The sequence below is a fragment of the Panthera pardus genome, unplaced genomic scaffold (assembly GCF_024362965.1).
Source record: "Panthera pardus isolate Hobbes unplaced genomic scaffold, ASM2436296v1 HiC_scaffold_26, whole genome shotgun sequence".
NCBI lineage: Eukaryota > Metazoa > Chordata > Mammalia > Carnivora > Felidae > Panthera > Panthera pardus.
This window is the reverse complement of record NW_026526832.1, coordinates 14847257-14865604: the sequence shown is the minus strand read 5'-3', so window position 1 is coordinate 14865604 and position 18348 is coordinate 14847257. Positions and strand designations below refer to the sequence as shown.

The window sequence follows — 18348 nt, the reverse complement described above, 5'->3', positions numbered from 1 at the left end:
ATCTGTGTAAGTTCAGGGATTTAAAAATATTTTTCTATTAAAATTGTTATGGATATTGATGCTAAAATTTTGCCATTTGTGGCCAGTGCGGTGCTCCTTTCTTTTGTTTTAAATACATGACTGGGTTTTTGCTACCTTTTAAAGTGTGGTAAATATTTCAGTCTGAAATCTGGAATCAGCCATTTTTCAAGGGTGTTTTAAGAGCACAGTGTGGGCACTGAATTATGTTTGTACATTTGAATAATTTCTTTGGCTTCTCCAGCTGCCGTTCAGTGCTTCCCACTTAACCTTGCAAGTGACCTAATTTTTGTTGTAGTTTCTGCTTTTGTTGTGAAGTTGTATTGGTTTTCAGAAGTTTTACCCCATCCCTGTTTTTCCAGTGTCCCCTGTTATTTTCAGCTTTAGGTCTTATAGAATGTGAAGAGTTTTAGTAAAGCTGTGTTGCAGTAGAAGTGCCTGTAGTTTGAAAAGGACAGCATGTTTATAGTGATAACATGTTATTTTATGGATGGTGGGCTGAGCTTTAAACTTAGCCTTAAAACATTATTTTATTTCTTAATTCTTTAGTGATATTTAACGGGGAACTCTTTTCATTTGTATGTTTTGAGGCCACTAGGTAGTGAATTGATGTAAAGAAATAGTGTCGGTATTTTAAATTTGTCTGTTTCATTTTTAATTCTTAATAAACATGTGGTTATCATTAATTAAAAATGTCCTCCCCTTCTCTTTTCTGTATAGCATCCATAACTAGCTTTCTCACCGTGTTAGCTTGGTATCCCAACACTCTTCTCCGGACATGGTGCCTTGTGCTTCATAGTCTAACTCTCATGACAAATATGCAGCTGAATCGTAAGTTTAGAGATTTATTCCTTTAAATCTCTCACACATACTTTTTTATCCTTACTGTCAGATTCTCAAGATTTTTGTAAGAAGTGATAGAGTTGTGAACATTATGTTCCTTCTTTGACTATGCCTCTTCTGAATTTATTCTTAAATATCTTAGGCTTTGTGCTTCTTTACTTTGACAATTTACTCTCATTTGCCATCACAAGTTCAAATCATAGTTTTACTTTCTAAAACCTTACTACTTATTAAAATGAAACTGATTGCTTTTAGAGTACAGTCAAATATTTACTGTTTTATTTTTGTTATTCTTTTTAAAGGATCTTTGCGCTTAAAAGTGAGTTATTTATTATTATAATCCTGAGCATATATGATTAGATTGCTAGGTTTTTGTTTCCACATCTAGATCCCTTATGTTATCTTCTGTAGTGCATATTGGTTTTACTTTTCACATTTAAGTCTGGATTTAATCTGACATTCTGGAGATTGTTGTTGAGATAGGGATGAAAGTTCAGACTAGAAAACAAGGACTCACCATTTGTGAATTGAAATCCTCGTTCTCTGTAGATTATGACAAGAGGTGGGTAAATTTCATCCCCATTCTTTGTGGGGTTAATTTCACTAAATAGAAAGCTCTGTCACATTGATAAATATATCAATTTAAATCATTATTTTGCATCAAAGTGCTATTCCTTTTTTTCATTTCAAATATACTTTCCAAATAGGGCATCAAAAGTATCACTGTCTCATATTGAAGATAGATTTAGCTCACAGGATGTTTTAGTCAATTCAGAAAACTGGTGTGTTACCTGTATACCTTTGAACATTATACAACCTTTGTGGTACTGACTTGCAAAAATGAATAGTGTTTGCATAGATTTATCTGAGATTTATCCGAAAAGTAGGTCCCTATTTCTGAAAGAGGGAAATAATTACCAAGAATAGGCTAACCCAAAGGTCAGTAAGCATTTATTTATTTCTTTTCCAATTTCTTTTCCACTTGACTATATACTAAATAAGATGCACTTTAAACCAGCTATTTTTTATAGTCAGATTAGGAGAGAGGCCAGAGGAGATCCATGATAGATGAAAATACAGAATGAGCCCAACACAGTCAATGCAGTAGAGTTTCAGACCCTTTTAATAAACTAACTCCCAGGAATATGTGAGTTTTCCTTGAAACTAAAAGATATTTGAGATACTGCATTTCCATTCTTTCAGGGTCCATTTGTTAAGAGCATTTTTAAAAAATGTTTTACAGCTGGTTCAAGCAATGCCATTGGAACTCAGGAGAGTACTGCTCATCTGCTGGTTTCAGATCCAAACCTGATTCATGTATTAGTGAAATTTCTCTCTGGCACCAGTCCACATGGAACAAATCAACACAGTCCGCAGGTACCATGTCTTTTCAAAACTAGTGATAGACCCAGACAGTTCAATAAACATATTTGTAAAGAAAAACTTAATGTAACTAATAAAATTTTCATTGCTTAGGTATTAAATGATATTGTCTTATATTTCAATGTAATAAAATGTTTTGAATGATATATAATAATAGTTATACTGAAACTGAAGCACAGCAGGTAGTAAATGTTCACTTGAATTTTTACTGATTTATAAGCAGATGTGTATTTTTGGCATTAATTTTGGGCTAATTTAAGAAACATCCTGAAAAAATACTTACCTGAAAGTCAGGGAAACATTTAAGAAATCTTGGAATTAAAAAAGTTCTGTTTTGTTTTTGTTTTTGAGTGAGAGAGGACACAACTGAAGGAGGGTTATAGAGAGAGGGAGAGAGAGAGAGAATCCCACAAGGGGCAGAGAGAGAGAGAAGTGGAAGCTCATGAACCTGAGCCGAAGTCAGATGCTTAACTAACTGAGCCACCCAGGCACCACAGGAATTTAAAAAGTTGTTTAAAATTAATGTACCATGTTTAATGATCTCAACTACTAATATTGATAATCCACCTAACAACCATTTTATAATATTAAATATGTTATTAAAAAAATAGCAAGTTGTATTGCTCAGGGCTTGTAAACAATTTTAGTCTCATTATAAACTTCCTTTATATCAGTTTAATTTCTTGTTATAATATATTGCTTTTTAAAATATTCCTACATCATTATACTTCTTTTTTTTTTTTTAAAGAGAGAGAGAGAAAGAGAGCATGAGCAGGGGCGTGGCAGAGAGACTCTCAAGCAGGCTCCATGCTCAGTGCAGAGCCCGATGTGGGGCTCTATCTCAATGACCGTGAGATCATGACCTGAGCCAAAACCAAAAATTGGACACTTAACTGAGACACCCATTCGCCCCTATTATATATTTTTTTTATATAAGATATAAATTTAGTTTTCATAGCATCTTTTTAGTGGAGGCTATGCAGCATTATCATCTTTTAAATTTGTAAATTTTTCTCTGGATTTGCCATTAGACAAAATCTCATTTAGTTGTGTAATCTGTAATAATATCATCCTTTCTGGTGTTTCATTTATTCAGTAAGTTTTTAAAATGTTTATTTATTTTTTAGAGAGATAGCATGAGTGGGGTAGAGGCAGAGAGAGAGGGAAGGAGAGAATCCTAGGCAGGCTCCATACTGTCAGCACAGAGCCTGATGTGGGGCTTGAACTCACAAGCTGTGAGATGATGACCTGAGCTGAAATCAAGAGTCAGGCTCTTAACCAACAGAGCCACCCAGGTGCCCCTGTTCAGTAAGTTTTTACGAGGCTTCTATGTGCTAGGTCCAGGTATTGTTCTAGGTACTAGGGATTATAAGTAGTTACCAAGACCAAGTTCTCTGCCTTCTTGGATTTTAAATTCTGTTGGATACATTTAGTCAGTACTCTTGTACTGTACATACTTAAGTTTTGTAGAACACAGTGAAATGAGCAAGACAAGCATGAAAACAAGGGAGAAAAAACTATTATATTTAGATTGGGCCAGAGTTTTGGTGGAAGCAGAGGCATATTATCAAGTGATTATTGTACATAGAGATTTATGAATTGGGAATGTGAAGATTCCTGGGATCATTGATTCTAACTTCATTATTTTACGTATATGAAGAAATGCAGTATCTGCATTGCCCACAATTACACAACTTGTTGGTGGTGGAGCGAGGTATTGGAGGGCATACCATTGTATTAAATAGGGGTTTTTTCTTCCTGTTTTTTTTTTTTTTTAAAGGCAGAATAACTTATTAAAGATCAGGCTTTCCTCCAAGATCTTAGTTTTGGTTAAGAATGCTGTGACTTAGGTGCTTAGTATTAGAAATTAAGTTTATCTAACTTTCAAACAGTTTGAAGCGTTACATTGCATTTTGTTTTAACAAAACTCCTCAAGGTTTTTGTGATCATAACAAATTGAGATTGAATAAGATTGTATGGAGAAGTATTACAAAACATTCCAAAACATACCTCAGGTTACTTAGTATGTTTTTCATTATCATTTCTTTCATTGACAAGATACAATGTTTGGGAAAGCATTTTTTTACTAATTGGTACAGGTTTGTACCTTTGGAGTCTTTGTGATTTTGGTTTTTTCATCCACTTTCGTATTTACTCTGCTAGTCATTAGAAGCATGACCAGTTGTGGATCACTTAACCTCTTTGAGTGCTTCTGTGAAATAGGTATTTAGTAAGGTGGTTGGTGAAAATCAGTGCAAAAGTTCTTTGTACTTTTGTGAATCATTGTGGGTATATTTCTTGTGTAATTCAGATGAGTTTTTTTCTGTCTTGAATTACATAAACCTACTGTAAGTTCTAAACCATAATGCTAAAATCATTGATACTAGAATTTATGGTTTTGGGGGCACCTGGGTGGCTCAGTCAGTCGAGAGTCCAACTTTGGTTTAGGTCATGATCTCATGGTTCGTGAGCTCGAGCCCTGCGTCAGGCTTGCTGCTGTGTGTCCAGATCCCACTTCAGATCCTTTGTCCCCCCTCTCTCCCACTCATGCATGTGTGGTCTCTGTCTTTCTATCTCAAAAATAAACGTTAAAAAAAAGGATTTATAATTTTAAGTTTAAAATAAATACATCAAAACCTAAGCAAGTTGGTTTCTTGCTATCACTGTTAATATTTCGTTCTTCATATGAAAAGTTCAAAGAGTATAGTGCTTTTTAAATGAATAATTCTATAAATGGTATCAGTAAAAAGTTTTCAATGGAATTAATTTCTCTTCAGGTTGGTCCAACTGCTACACAAGCTATGCAAGAATTTCTTACCCGATTACAAGTGCATCTTTCTTCAACATGTCCTCAGATATTCAGTGAATTTTTGCTCAAGCTAATTCATATACTTTCTACAGAAAGGTAAATTTCAATGTATGCATGTATTCTTGATGTAGAAGTAATAAGTAATCCTCTAAATAAACTTTGCTTTACCATTTGTTGGGTGTTAATGTGGGAACAGATAAACAGTAGAGTAGGGATTAAGGGGGAAGGATTTATCCATTTATCTCCTGACTTTTCATTCCATTCCATTCCATTCTGGCTCTCTAGATTCTTGAACTCCTATGAAAGAAACACAGTGTGTTAAATCTCTGCTTGCTTTTAATGTTTTCATAGATAAGTGAAATTTATTTGAAGCTGTTAAAATTTTTCTAGAATACAGATAGAATATTAAAGCTACCAAAGATTTTATTTCAAACCAATATGTAAGAAAACCTGAGAAAGATAGCTTACAAAAGAAAATTACACACCAGTCTCCTAGAGAAATCCTAAATAAATTTATTATCAATATTGGGCAATACATTAAAAGAGTAAATTGTGACCATGGTGGGTTTATTCTTTTTTTTTTTTACTTTTGGCTTAAAACAATAGAAATTTATTATCTCTCAGTTTTTGAGGCTAAAAGAATGCAATCAGTGTGTTTGCAGGCCATACTCTCCTCTGGAGGCTCTAGGGGAGAATTCTTCTTTGCCTTTTCCTAGCTTCCATTGGTTGCCAGAAATTCTCAGTGGTCCTAGACTTGTAGATGCATCATTCCATTCTCTGCCTCCACCTTCATGTGGTACCTCTTCTCTTATGTCTTTGTGTCCAAATTTCCCTTTTCTTTCTTTCTTCTTTTTTTTAATTTTATTTTTAATTTTTTAAAATTTACATCCAAATTAGTTAGCATATAGTGCAACAATGATTTCAGGAGTAGATTCCTTAGTGCCTCTTACCCATTTAGCCCATCCCCCCCTCCCACCATCCCTCCAGTAACCTTCAGTTTGTTCTCCATATTTATGAGTCTCTTCTGTTTTGTCCTCCTCCCTGTTTTTATATTATTTTTGTTTCCCTTCCCTTATGTTCATCTGTTTTGTCTCTTGAAGTCCTCATATGAGTGAAGTCATATGATTTTTGTCTTTCTCTGACTGACTAATTTCACTTAGCATAACACCCTCCAGTTCCATCCACGTCGTGGCAAATGGCAAGATTTCCTTCTTTTTGATTGCCGAGTAATAACTCCATTGTGTATATATACCACATCTTGTTTATCCATTCATCCATCGATGGACATTTGGGCTCTTTACATACTTTGGCTATTGTTGATAGTGCTGCTATAAACATGGGGGTGCATGTGTCCCTTCGAAACAGCACACCTGTATCCCTTGGATAAATGCCTAGTAATGCAATGCTGGGTGGTAGGGTAGTTCTATTTTTAGTTTTTTGAGGAACCTCCATACTGTTTTCCAGAGTGGCTGCACCAGCCTTGTATTCCCATGAGTTTATTCTTAAAATGCATGAATGGTTAAATATCCTAATATATATCATATGAATGTATCATTTTCTTCATACTGTAAGACATTTCAAAAATCCAACATTACTTTCTGGGGCACCTGGGTGGCTTAGTCAGTTAAGTGTCTGACACTTAATCTCGGCTCAGGTCATAATCTCCTACTTCATGAGATCAAGCCCCATGTTGGGCTCTTCACTGGGTTGGAGCCTGCTTGGGATTCTCTCTGTCCCTCTCTCTGCCCCTCTCCTGCTCATTCTCTCTCTCTCTCTCTCTCTCTCTCTCTCTCTCAAAATAAACAAACATTTAAAAAAATAATAAAAACTAATATGTGTAGTTTTAATTATTTGTTGTATATACACAGTGAAAGATAAAGGTAAGGAGTAGATTCACGAAATTAAGGACATGATGTTACGATATGAATACATGTACAATATTTGGAAAACATGGGCATGATAGTTTTGTGTGATGTAAATAAAAGCAGTTGACAAGCAAAAATCAGTCACCATATATTTACTTTTTCTTTTAACTAGGCTTTTTTTTTAAATTGTGTATGAGACCTCCAAACATTCAGTAGATATATGCTTTAGTATACTACTGTTCATATAAAGTTGTACTGCAGTAAAGGTTTTCCTATGAGACTGTAATATATTTGCTCTTACGTTTCCTACAGAAACATTCATCTTGATTTTAGTTTAGTTACATACTATTTTTTTTCAAAGTGGAGATATTTGCATGCCTCCAAAACTGATCAGCAATTTCTTTTTTTCAGCTTCTCTTCTTTTTTCAGCCAACCCCTTCTGCTCTACACACACCCTGTGAATTTTCTAGTGTAATTTTCTTTAATCCAATTCATAAGGTTCTGGGCCAAGGATGTCTTGGTTTATGTTTTGTTTGTTTTCTGTGGTTTTAAGAAAGTCTCTAGTATCCTGATAAGTTAGCTGGGAGCTCTTAGGTAAATTAATTTTATGACCAGGAAGAAATACATAGTCTTAATATAAAGAAGTCATTCAATTTTATTGGGTGTTTTTGCAGATACTTTCTATTGGCCTGTGGATGATATTTTCATTTTCTTAACAGTATCCTTCAGAAAATAAGTTTTCTATTTTCATGAAGTCTTGTCAAGTTTTTCCTTTATATATTATTTTTATGTCCTAAAAAAAAGAAAAAATCCTTGCCTAAACCATGGTCCTACACATGATCTGCTATATTTTCTTCTAGAAATTTAGTTTTTACACTTATGTTGCATTTGGGTCACAGTTTTTTTGTTTTTTGTTTTTGTTTGTTTTTGCCTGTGGATGTCCATTTGTTCCTCTGTCATTTGTTGTACAGGCTCTGCTTTTTTGATTGAATTTTCTTTGCTTTTCAAAATCCGTTGACTGTACACGTTTTGCACTATCTGGACTCTCTTCTGTAGAATTGACGTTTGCATCTCTACTTTTCTAATACTGTATTGCCTTGGTCCCTCCACAGTTCCTTGAAATCTGGTAGTGCTGGTTTTCCAACTTTGTTCTTTTTTCAGAATTGTTTTGGCTCTTCTGGTTCCTTTGCTTTTCCACATAAATTTTAGAATAAGTTTATTGATTCTCGTCTACACTACCTGAAATAAAACAAAACCCTGCTGGATTTTGACTGAGAATGCATCGGTCTACGGATCAATTTAGGAGGAGTTACATAGCCTCTTTGGATTTTTTTTGTACCCAGTCATGTAGTCACTGAGCAAAAACAGCCTTATTTCCTTCCTTTCCAGTGTGTATGTCTTAATCCGCAGCCCCTGCCCTGCCCTTCCCTTTCCCCTCTCCCAATGCCCTGGTTAAGTACCTTCAGTATGATCAGTATAAGTGATGAAATTGGCCGTCTTTGTTTTTTTCTTACTGTTATTGGTAGTCTTTCACAAGTAGAAATGTTACTAGCTATAGCTTCCTTTGTAGATGTCTGATAGCAATTTGAGGTTTTTTGTGTTCTTAATTTGCTAAGACTTAAAAAAATCATGTGTTACCCTTGGATTTTGTGGAATGCTTTCTCTATATCTTTTGAAATTATCATGTTGTTTCCTGTGTAGTCTGTAAATATGGTGAATTACATTGATTTTTTTTAAAAAGTGTTGATCACTGTGTGTTCCCAGCATAGACTCACTGCTCACTTGGTCATGATATATTATCCTTTTCATGTCTTGCTTAAATTAAATTACTTAACATTTTGTTGATTTTTGAATCTATCTTTATGAGGAATGTTTGCATTTTTCTTACAGTGTCTGGTTTTTATGAAAAGTGCCTGTTTTTTATACAAGTTAATGCTGGACTCATAAAACAAACGATCCCTTTTCTGTTTTTGAAAGGAGTTGTGTAAAATTGATTAGTTAAATATTCGACAGTACTCACCACTGAGTCATGCTGAGTCTGGAGTTTTCTTGGAGAAAACATTTTCAATTTATTTTATAGTGAAAGATGATTCAGGTTTTCTGTTTCTTCTTGAGTGAGACTTGGCAGTTTGCATCTTGACGGAATTTGTTCATTTCATCTATGTTGTCGAATTATTTGTATTATTTCCTTATTATCATCTTAATGTTGATGGGCTCTAGTTCGATTCCTGTTTTCGTTTCTGATATTGATAATTGTTATTTATTTATGGCTAGAAGTTTATCATTTTTTTTTGGTATTTTCAGAAAACTGACATGAAGCTTTCTCCTACACCTCAATCCTATTCTAACACTATCCAAAGTTAGTGTCAGACTCACAGGTTTAGCTACTCAGTACCATAACATTGCCCTCACTTCAGAGCGCACAGTTGCAAGTTGCCGCACTTCTGTCAGATTTGGGTACAAATTCAGGGGTTCTCACAGCACACTCCTCAGTTTTGGTAGTTTGTAAAAATGACACATAGAACCCAGGTAAAACGCTTAACACTTACGGATTTATTATAATGTATATAACTCAGGAACAGCTAAATGGAATAGATACATGGGCAAAGTGTGTCGTAGGGGGTTTGTAAGGTTGGGTGTCTGTGAATGGGTTTGAACGTCAAGGGTTCTGTGTTATCACCGTTGCATACACCAGAATTTAGCCGTTTGTTAAATATATTAGCTGAATTCTTACTCATTTGTATGTTGCCAGTGTCTGTTCTCAAGTTCTGCCATAGGAAAGTCAAGCTCTTATTCTGTCTCGTTGGAGGTGCCTATCTTTCCTGGATTTCCAGCTCTGTAATGGGTTTATGTGACTTTATAGTTAGTTTTACTTTTTCTTGTTAATTTGGGGGCAGTATTTTCTCCAGATTTTTATATCTTAGGCATAAGCAGAACTTGAGAGCATTTAACTTTGATGTGTAAGAATTAGTTGACTGAATTTCAAGTTTTGAAAATCATAATTAGTAGAAAATGTTTAAATAGCACCATTTGAAGATATGAAAAACCAGAGCTTATTCCATGTGATACTCAAATATTTTAGTCCATAGCTTCAAAACCACCTGTTTGATTACTTGTCCTTTAGTTTTCTATTGGAAGGGAAGTCATTTTTGATTTTGTGTCAAATGGAAGACAGTTAGAATGACTCAGGAAGAATGGAGACCATTTGCTACAAAATGAAACAGTGAAAACCAAGAGTTTAATTACTGTGTTAGCTCTCTTGTATTGTGGTGGTTACTTTTTTAAAAATTTAAGATGGATTAATTTTTAATCATCTCTCTTTTTCTGCAGGGGTGCTTTCCAGACAGGCCAAGGTCCTCTTGATGCCCAAGTAAAGCTCTTAGAATTTACCCTGGAGCAGAATTTTGAAGTTGTTTCAGTTAGTACTATTTCTGCTGTAATAGAGTCTGTCACCTTTTTAGTGCACCACTATATCACTTGCTCAGACAAAGTGATGTCTCGAAGTGGATCAGATAGCTCGGTGGGTGCTCGAGCATGCTTTGGGGGACTCTTTGCCAACCTTATTCGTCCAGGCGATGCAAAAGCAGTTTGTGGCGAAATGACAAGAGATCAACTCATGTTTGATTTGTTAAAACTGGTTAACATTCTAGTACAGCTGCCTCTTTCGGGCAATAGAGAATACAGTGCAAGAGTTTCTGTGACCACCAATACTACAGACAGTGTTTCAGATGAGGAAAAAGTCTCCGGAGGCAAAGATGGTAATGGAAGCAGTAGTAGTGTTCAAGGATCACCTGCATATGTTGCTGACTTAGTGTTAGCCAACCAACAGATTATGAGCCAGATTTTGTCTGCTCTGGGCCTGTGTAATAGCAGTGCCATGGCGATGATAATTGGTACGTATTGAGAATGTTTAATCTTACGCTTGTTTTTGGTATTGTATCTCTTTGTTTTAGCAACATATAGATTGATTTTTTATTACTTTATAGTGTAAGGCTACTTCATTGCAAACTTCTTAGCAAGCTGTAAGTGGAAACTTCTAGAGAGTGGCTTCCTTCTATCAATAGGTGAAATAGAAATGATTAAGAATTTTAAGTGTGAATTTTTAAATACCATAATATGCTAATCAAATAACTTGTAATTTGTTATATTAAGAAAAAAATCAGTCTCACTGGTCAGGCACCATACTTCATAATCACACATCTCTGATGTGTTAAAGATGAAGAATTTCACATCAAATTTTATATTAGGGAACCTTATTGATTCCCACTTTTTAAAAAATGTGAGGTGTAAAATTTTATCCAAAGTGGAACAGTTTCTATGACACATACATCAGTGTAAAATTTCTGTATTGTTGCTTAACTTTTCTACCTGTTTGAAAGCTGTTATATTGTACTTCTGTAAACTGTGACAAAATTAATCCCATTGATTCCATTCTGTTTTTTCTTTCTTTGTGTATGGGAAACAACCATCCTATCTTGTTTTTAATTCGATGTCTTGAAGCATAGTTATGTAACAATACCACTTATTTTTCTCTCCATTTCCTTTCTTCTTGGTATATGGCTTATATGTAAGATGATATTCCTCAGTCATATAACAGAGCAACTTATTTTTATTGTTAGCAACATTAGAGGTATCTCATGTAAGAAGATGGCCAAAAACATGCTTTACTGAATGCTATGATGAATATCCCAATCTCTCGTATATGTATACACACATGTATTTATATACACATACACATATACATATATGTAGCTGTTATATACCCATCCTTCAGTGGTTTCAGGACAAATGACTTTTCTATTTTAATTATTACTGGTTTTTAAGTATATACTGTATTTTAAAAATGTGTAATCTTTTTATTTAAACTAGGGGCAAGTGGATTGCATCTTACCAAACATGAGAACTTTCATGGTGGATTAGATGCTATATCAGTTGGGGATGGATTGTTTACCATACTGACAACCCTCAGTAAAAAAGCTTCTACGGTCCACATGATGCTGCAGCCAATTTTAACTTACATGGCCTGTGGATATATGGGCAGACAAGTAAGTTCAATCTGGCAACTATTTCAGTAATTTAAATAGTTTCTGGTAATGGGGACAGAGAAGTATTTATAGGACAAAGACAGAGGATTCATATATTGGAAAAAGAGCAGCAGCATCAAGTAAGACCTATAGACTATTAAATAAAGTTTGAATGTAGTTTTTTGAGTCCATGTTGTGAAAAATCACCACAGTGATCTAAGAATAAAACATTAAACATAATCTTAAATTTTAGGTTGTTTTCCTGTTATCTCAAGAAGAAGTTTTCTTTTCCCTAGAAATAGCATAGTGGAATACCAAAATGCTCTCTGTAGATGTTACATACAAAAGTTTAATGCAACTATTTTTTCAAGCTATGATGCATGTTTGTTTAGTTTCCTTTCAGCCAAAAAGGATTTGGGTGATTTTAAAAGAAAAATCGGTTCGAATATTACTGCTTTTTGATTTTCCTTCTTATAAAATGAAATTGTAGGAACCAGTGTGATGCTTTTAACTTCTAGTCCATTTACTGCATTTTTTCAAATGCAGGTTTTAAAATGTACTTTCTTAAGGAGTATTTTGTATGTCGGTGTAAATCACCATTTTCTTAAATTGTCATTGCATATATATGTGCACATATTTCTCCATTAATGGAAAGATATTTGAGAAGAATCAGTTTTTAAATGAAATTAGTGTCTAATGGAAAACAAAATCAATGCACATTAAGGTCGAAAATGATAATACTAGATAAAGACAGATGCTTAATTTAAAAAATACTCTCAGTTCAGAAAAAAAGCTATACTTCCTTGTTGATTCAGTAAGATTTCTTAGGTCTTTTGGCAGATATGTTGAATTTGTGATTTAGATTAAGGCTATAATTTTAGAATACTTAACTATAAAAGAATATTACAGTTAATATGTTAATTGTCCTCATTACAGGAAGTTAATAATCACTGTTATAAAGTCACAGTACATATGTGGTTTTCTTTAGGGCTCTCTCGCTACTTGCCAGTTATCTGAACCATTACTGTGGTTTATTTTGAGAGTATTGGATACCAGTGACGCCTTGAAAGCATTCCATGATATGGGTAAGATAAATTCCACAAATTGTCATTTAAGTGTACGCATTTGACAGTGTATGTTGTCATTTTTGTAGTCTTCTGTGAAGGGTGACTGAATGTCACACTGTCTTATTTTCATTTGGTGTTCTTTGTAAATTAGGTGGAGTTCAGCTCATTTGCAACAATATGGTTACTAGTACAAGGGCTATTGTAAACACTGCAAGAAGTATGGTATCAACTATTATGAAGTTTCTTGATTCTGGTCCCAATAAAGCTGTTGACAGCACTTTGAAAACAAGAATACTAGCTTCTGAGCCTGACAATGCAGAAGGGATCCATAACTTTGCACCCCTGGGTAAGAAAAGAATTACTAAATCTTATTGATATGAACTTACATATTTTATTAGCTGGTATGAAGCAGAAATAGTTCTTGAAGTAAGTTGATCATGTGATAATATCACCAAACAAGTGATTTTAAAGGTAGTGGTTTTTGAAAGTCTGTTGATTAGAAGGAAGTTTTTAATAGCTCCCATTTTAATGATCTCCTTTGTTTGTATTTCCGAGTTAAATAGTAACACCTTTTGTGAAACGAAATAGCAGAGTTTTGTGTCTGTTTTCACCATAAATGTTAATCAGTTTAAAGAACTTGTTCCATCTTATTTTGAGTTATTTTTTAAGAAGCTTCCGTTTTAGGTGGGTACTCCTTTTCCCAGTTTATTGTGCTAGATTTGTTATTACCTTAGTTTTCATTTGACGTGTGAATATAAAGAAATTAGGCAACGATTAATAATGAACTTATCACCTTGCAGGTTGACTGGGTGTCTTGATATTTTGTAAATACTGTGACAAATCGTGTTAAACACACACTAATAAATATGTTTGTAGCATCAAATGTTTATGATTTTAGCTAATTTTTCTGGTTCGGTGATTAGATAGTTCTTGATAGTTTATTTGGGTTCTTTTACAGAATTTTTATGATTTTTATAATATCTTCTGTAGGTACAATTACATCTAGCAGTCCAACTGCCCAACCAGCTGAGGTGCTTTTACAGGCCACGCCTCCTCACAGGAGGGCTCGCTCTGCTGCGTGGTCCTACATCTTCCTGCCGGAGGAGGCTTGGTGTGACCTCACCATTCATCTTCCTGCAGCAGTGCTTCTTAAAGAGATACATATCCAGCCTCACCTTGCATCTCTTGCGAGTGAGTAGTTTTTTTTGTAAAGAAACATGTATGAAAATAAACTGTAATGTAGGAACACTTAAAAATGAGAGAAAATATTTAGTAAACAGTGATACATTTAGGTATGATTCCCAGATTGCTTAATTTTGAAGTTTTTTGTGTAATATTCAACATTACCACCAAATCATTTCCCATGAAATGAATTGACATAGCTATTCCCCTTAAACAAATAGAATGTTTCATGAAATCCAAACCAACCTATTTCAGTTATATATAATTTTTCCTTGCCTTTCTCCCCAAATTTATTAAGCTATAGCATTAACTTGAAATGAGTTAGTTTACACACCTGTAGATAGCAGGCGTACTTTCTCTAGCCCCATCCTCAGTGCCAGTCCTGCAGTGGGAAATTAGCTTGGATTTATGAGTTGTTCCCTCCCCCCCCCATTGTAAGATAATTACATGTACACAATTTTTTATTTTAATAACTTGACTGTAATATTTAATATTTTTAATATTTGAGTGTGATTTTTTAAATTTGTACTCTATTGAGTATCATTCGTTTGGTGCTTTTTCATTGAATATATTTTGTTTTCACTTTGCAAGGTGTAAATAATTGAAAAGAGTTTTTAGGAAACAAGTTTTACATTAAGAGGAAAAAGAACTCTTCCAGGTATTCATAAAGGAATCTGAAATACTATTTTGCATTTTTGATCCCAGATTCTTTCAGTATAAGCACAGTGATTTTGGGGCGCCTGGGTGGCTCAGTTGGTTGAGTAACCAACTCTTGATTTCGGATCGGGTCGTGATCCCAGTGTCCTGGGATTGAGCCCCACGTTGGGCTCTGTGCCAAGGATAGAGCCTGCTTGGGATTCTCTCCCTCTGCCCCTCTCCCCACTCACATGCTCTTGCTCTAATAATAAAAAAAAAAAATAGTGATTTTTAAATGTTTGTTTATTTTTAGAGAGAGAGAGACAGAGTATGAGCGGGGGAGGGTCAGAGAGGGAAGGAGACACAGAATCGGAAGCAGGCTCCAGGCTCTGAGCTGTCAACACAGAGCCTCATCTGGGGCTTGAACACACGAACCGTGAGATCATGACCTGAGATGAAGTCTTAAACTTAACCAACTGAGCCACCCAGGTGCCCCAAAGCACTTTGTTTTTGGTATATTATTCTTTTCCAAATTACTTACAACCCTAAGCCGTAACATATTAATCAAATGTCCCACATTGTGGGTGATAATTCTGAGTAATAGAAATAATAGAGTAATTGCCAATTTGGCAGTTTTTTTCTTGCAGAGACTCAAGTTATGTAAATGTGGATTACATATCTTCAGTTATTTTTATTTAGGGGAATGTTACAATTTTTAAAATATTATTTTTGTTACATTGTAGATCTCATATCTTATGTTGGAAAATAGCTCCAAAATCAGTCCTGGTGAAAGTCAATGACAAAGTATGACGTGGCATATAAATTATCTGTTTGCAAGTTCATAATATAACTGAAAGCTGCTCTTTTACTGGGATTTCTGCTAAACCATGAAGTCCAGTTCACATTTTATTTAATAAGTTTTCACTCTTCTCTTCCTCCAGCCTGCCCGTCCTCTGTGTCCGTTGAAGTGAGTGCAGATGGGGTAAACATGCTCCCTTTGTCCACTCCTGTCGTCACCAGCGGCCTCACCTACATAAAAATTCAGCTGGTAAAAGCTGAAGTAGCTTCTGCTGTCTGCCTTAGACTTCATCGCCCCCGAGATGCCAGCACATTAGGCCTGTCACAAATTAAATTACTGGGCCTCACTGCTTTTGGTACCACTTCTTCGGCAACAGTTAATAATCCCTTTCTTCCATCTGAAGATCAGGTATCCAAAACAAGGTATGTTTTATTTCTCATTCTTTTTTTTTAATGATTTATTTATTTACTTATTTTTACTTTTTAATATTATTTTTTTATTTTTTAAAATTTACATCCAAATTAGTTAGCATATAGTGCAACAGTGATTTCAAGAGTAGATTCCTTAGTACCCCTTACCCATTTAGCCCATCCCCCCTCCCACAACCCCTCCAGTAACCCTCAGTTTATTCTCCATATTTATGAGTCTCTTCTGTTTTGTCCCCCTCCCTGTTCTTATATTATTTTTGTTTCCCTTCCCTTATGTTCATCTGTTTTGTATCTTACAAAGTCCTCATAGGAGTGAAGTCATGTGATTTTTGTCTTTCTCTAATTTCACTTAGCATAATACCCTCCAGTTCCATCCATGTAGTTGCAAATGGCAAGATTTCACTCATTTTGATTGCCGAGTAATACTCCATTGTATATATATACACCACACCTTTATCCATTCATCCATCGATGGACATTTGGGCTCCTTCCATACTTTCGCTATTGTTGATAGTGCTGCTATAAATGTTGGGGTGCATGTGTCCTTTCGAAACAGCACACCTGTATCCCTTGGATAAATGCTTAGTAGTGCAATTGCTGGGTCATAGGGTAGTTCTATTTTTAGTTTTTTGAGGAACCTCCATACTGGTTTCCAGAGTGGCTGCACCAGCTTGCATTCCCAATGTTTTATTTATTTTTGAGAGAGAGTGTGAGCATGTGTGAGCAGGGAAGGGGCAGAGAGAGATGGGGACAGAGGATCTGAGGCAGACTCCACAGTGACAGCAGGGAGCTCATGTGGGGCTTGAGTCCATGAACCGTGAGATCATGACCTAAGCTAAAGTCAGATACTCAACCAGCTGAGCCACCCAGGCACCCCTTATGTCTGATTCTTAAAAAAAGCTTTCTGAGCTTTTTATGAAATTATTTATTCTATGGTTTCTGTTTTAGGGCTTAGGAAGTCCTTTGTTCCATAGGTAGTTTATACAGCGCTGTAATTTTATTAGATGTGATAGAGATAATGATTCTTTAGAACCAGAACTTGGAGGGTGGTTAAAATTGAAATTTATGTGTGTTTAATTCTTGAGGTATGTACAATGTGTAGTATCTGTGGGTATGGATTTCTGTTCTTTGGATCAGAGTCTAATATATGAATTTCCACATGCCTGTCACCAGGATACATCTGAGCCATACAAATTGACCATATAGACAGAGACCTAGTCTTGTATGATAATTCCTAAATGGCAATGAGTGGAAAGGTTAGATTTGAGCCATACAAATTGACCAAATAAACAAGGACCTGAATATGTCCTTTAATTCACATTTATCTGGTATATTTTGATAGTTGAAAATGTTATACACTGGTTCTATTGAAAGTTTTGCCTGATAAGAAAATTTGGGTTTTTTTATTCTCAAGCTGCCAAGACTTTATAGTTTCACAAGGCTATAATCCTATGCATTTTATATTTAAACATATATGTGTATATATAAAAAAAACATTTTCTGACTGGGCACCTGGCTGGTTCAGTCAGGAGAGCATGTGACCCTTGATCTTAGGGTCATGAATTCAAGCTCCACATTGCACGTGGAGCCTATTTTAAAAAAATACAAAAAAGTTTTTTGACTGGTTGAACAAAAGGCAAGTAGTTCCTAAATGCTGTTAGTGGTTAAGTATTTTTATTTGTTACACTATGGAGGAAACTTAACTGTGTTTAAGTCCTTCTTCATGTTCTAGCATTTTTTAAACGAAGATTTGTGTTATTTATGAGACACAGCATGCTGATTTTTCAATTTTGTTTTACCCCAGAAATAATCTGAGCTACTTGAATTTACCACGTAAGCTGCTTTGTGTTGTCTTTTTCAGTATCGGCTGGTTACGGTTATTGCATCATTGCCTTACTCACATAAGTGATCTGGAAGGAATGATGGCGAGTGCGGCTGCACCTACTGCTAATCTGCTGCAGACTTGTGCTGCCTTACTGATGTCCCCGTACTGTGGGATGCACTCACCCAACATTGAGGTTGTGCTTGTAAAGATAGGACTGCAGTCCACAAGGATTGGCCTGAAGCTCATAGACATTCTCCTGAGAAACTGTGCAGCATCAGGCAGTGATCCTACAGGTGACCACCGTTAACTTTGATACTTTAATTTTTACCTATCTGCAAAACAGTGACAGTTACTTAATCACTTAATCTTTGTGATGAAATCTGTTTCTGAAATTAATTTCCATTATGGCTTCAATGTCCTTGGAGTTTTTTTGTTGTTGTTGCTGTAATTTATGGAAGCGTAATTTTTA

At 35.1% G+C, this 18348-nt stretch overlaps 1 protein-coding gene across 13 annotated transcripts in view; it reads left to right on the top strand.

Moving 5' to 3' along the window:
* BIRC6 (baculoviral IAP repeat containing 6) overlaps positions 1–18348 on the top strand; it is a 222596-nt gene that overhangs the window by 116904 nt on the left and 87344 nt on the right. For all 13 annotated transcript variants that reach the window (XR_008418046.1, XM_053891020.1, XM_053891019.1 and 10 more), the window contains 10 exons: positions 739–849; positions 2105–2238; positions 5022–5149; positions 10249–10811; positions 11788–11963; positions 12931–13027; positions 13161–13355; positions 14000–14200; positions 15769–16048; positions 17916–18172. Coding sequence is in view for 12 of the 13 variants with exons in the window: in XM_053891020.1 (XP_053746995.1) it covers positions 739–849; positions 2105–2238; positions 5022–5149; positions 10249–10811; positions 11788–11963; positions 12931–13027; positions 13161–13355; positions 14000–14200; positions 15769–16048; positions 17916–18172 (2142 nt within the window). In the remaining variant the exon portion in view is untranslated. The remainder of the gene's footprint in view (positions 1–738; positions 850–2104; positions 2239–5021; positions 5150–10248; positions 10812–11787; positions 11964–12930; positions 13028–13160; positions 13356–13999; positions 14201–15768; positions 16049–17915; positions 18173–18348) is intronic.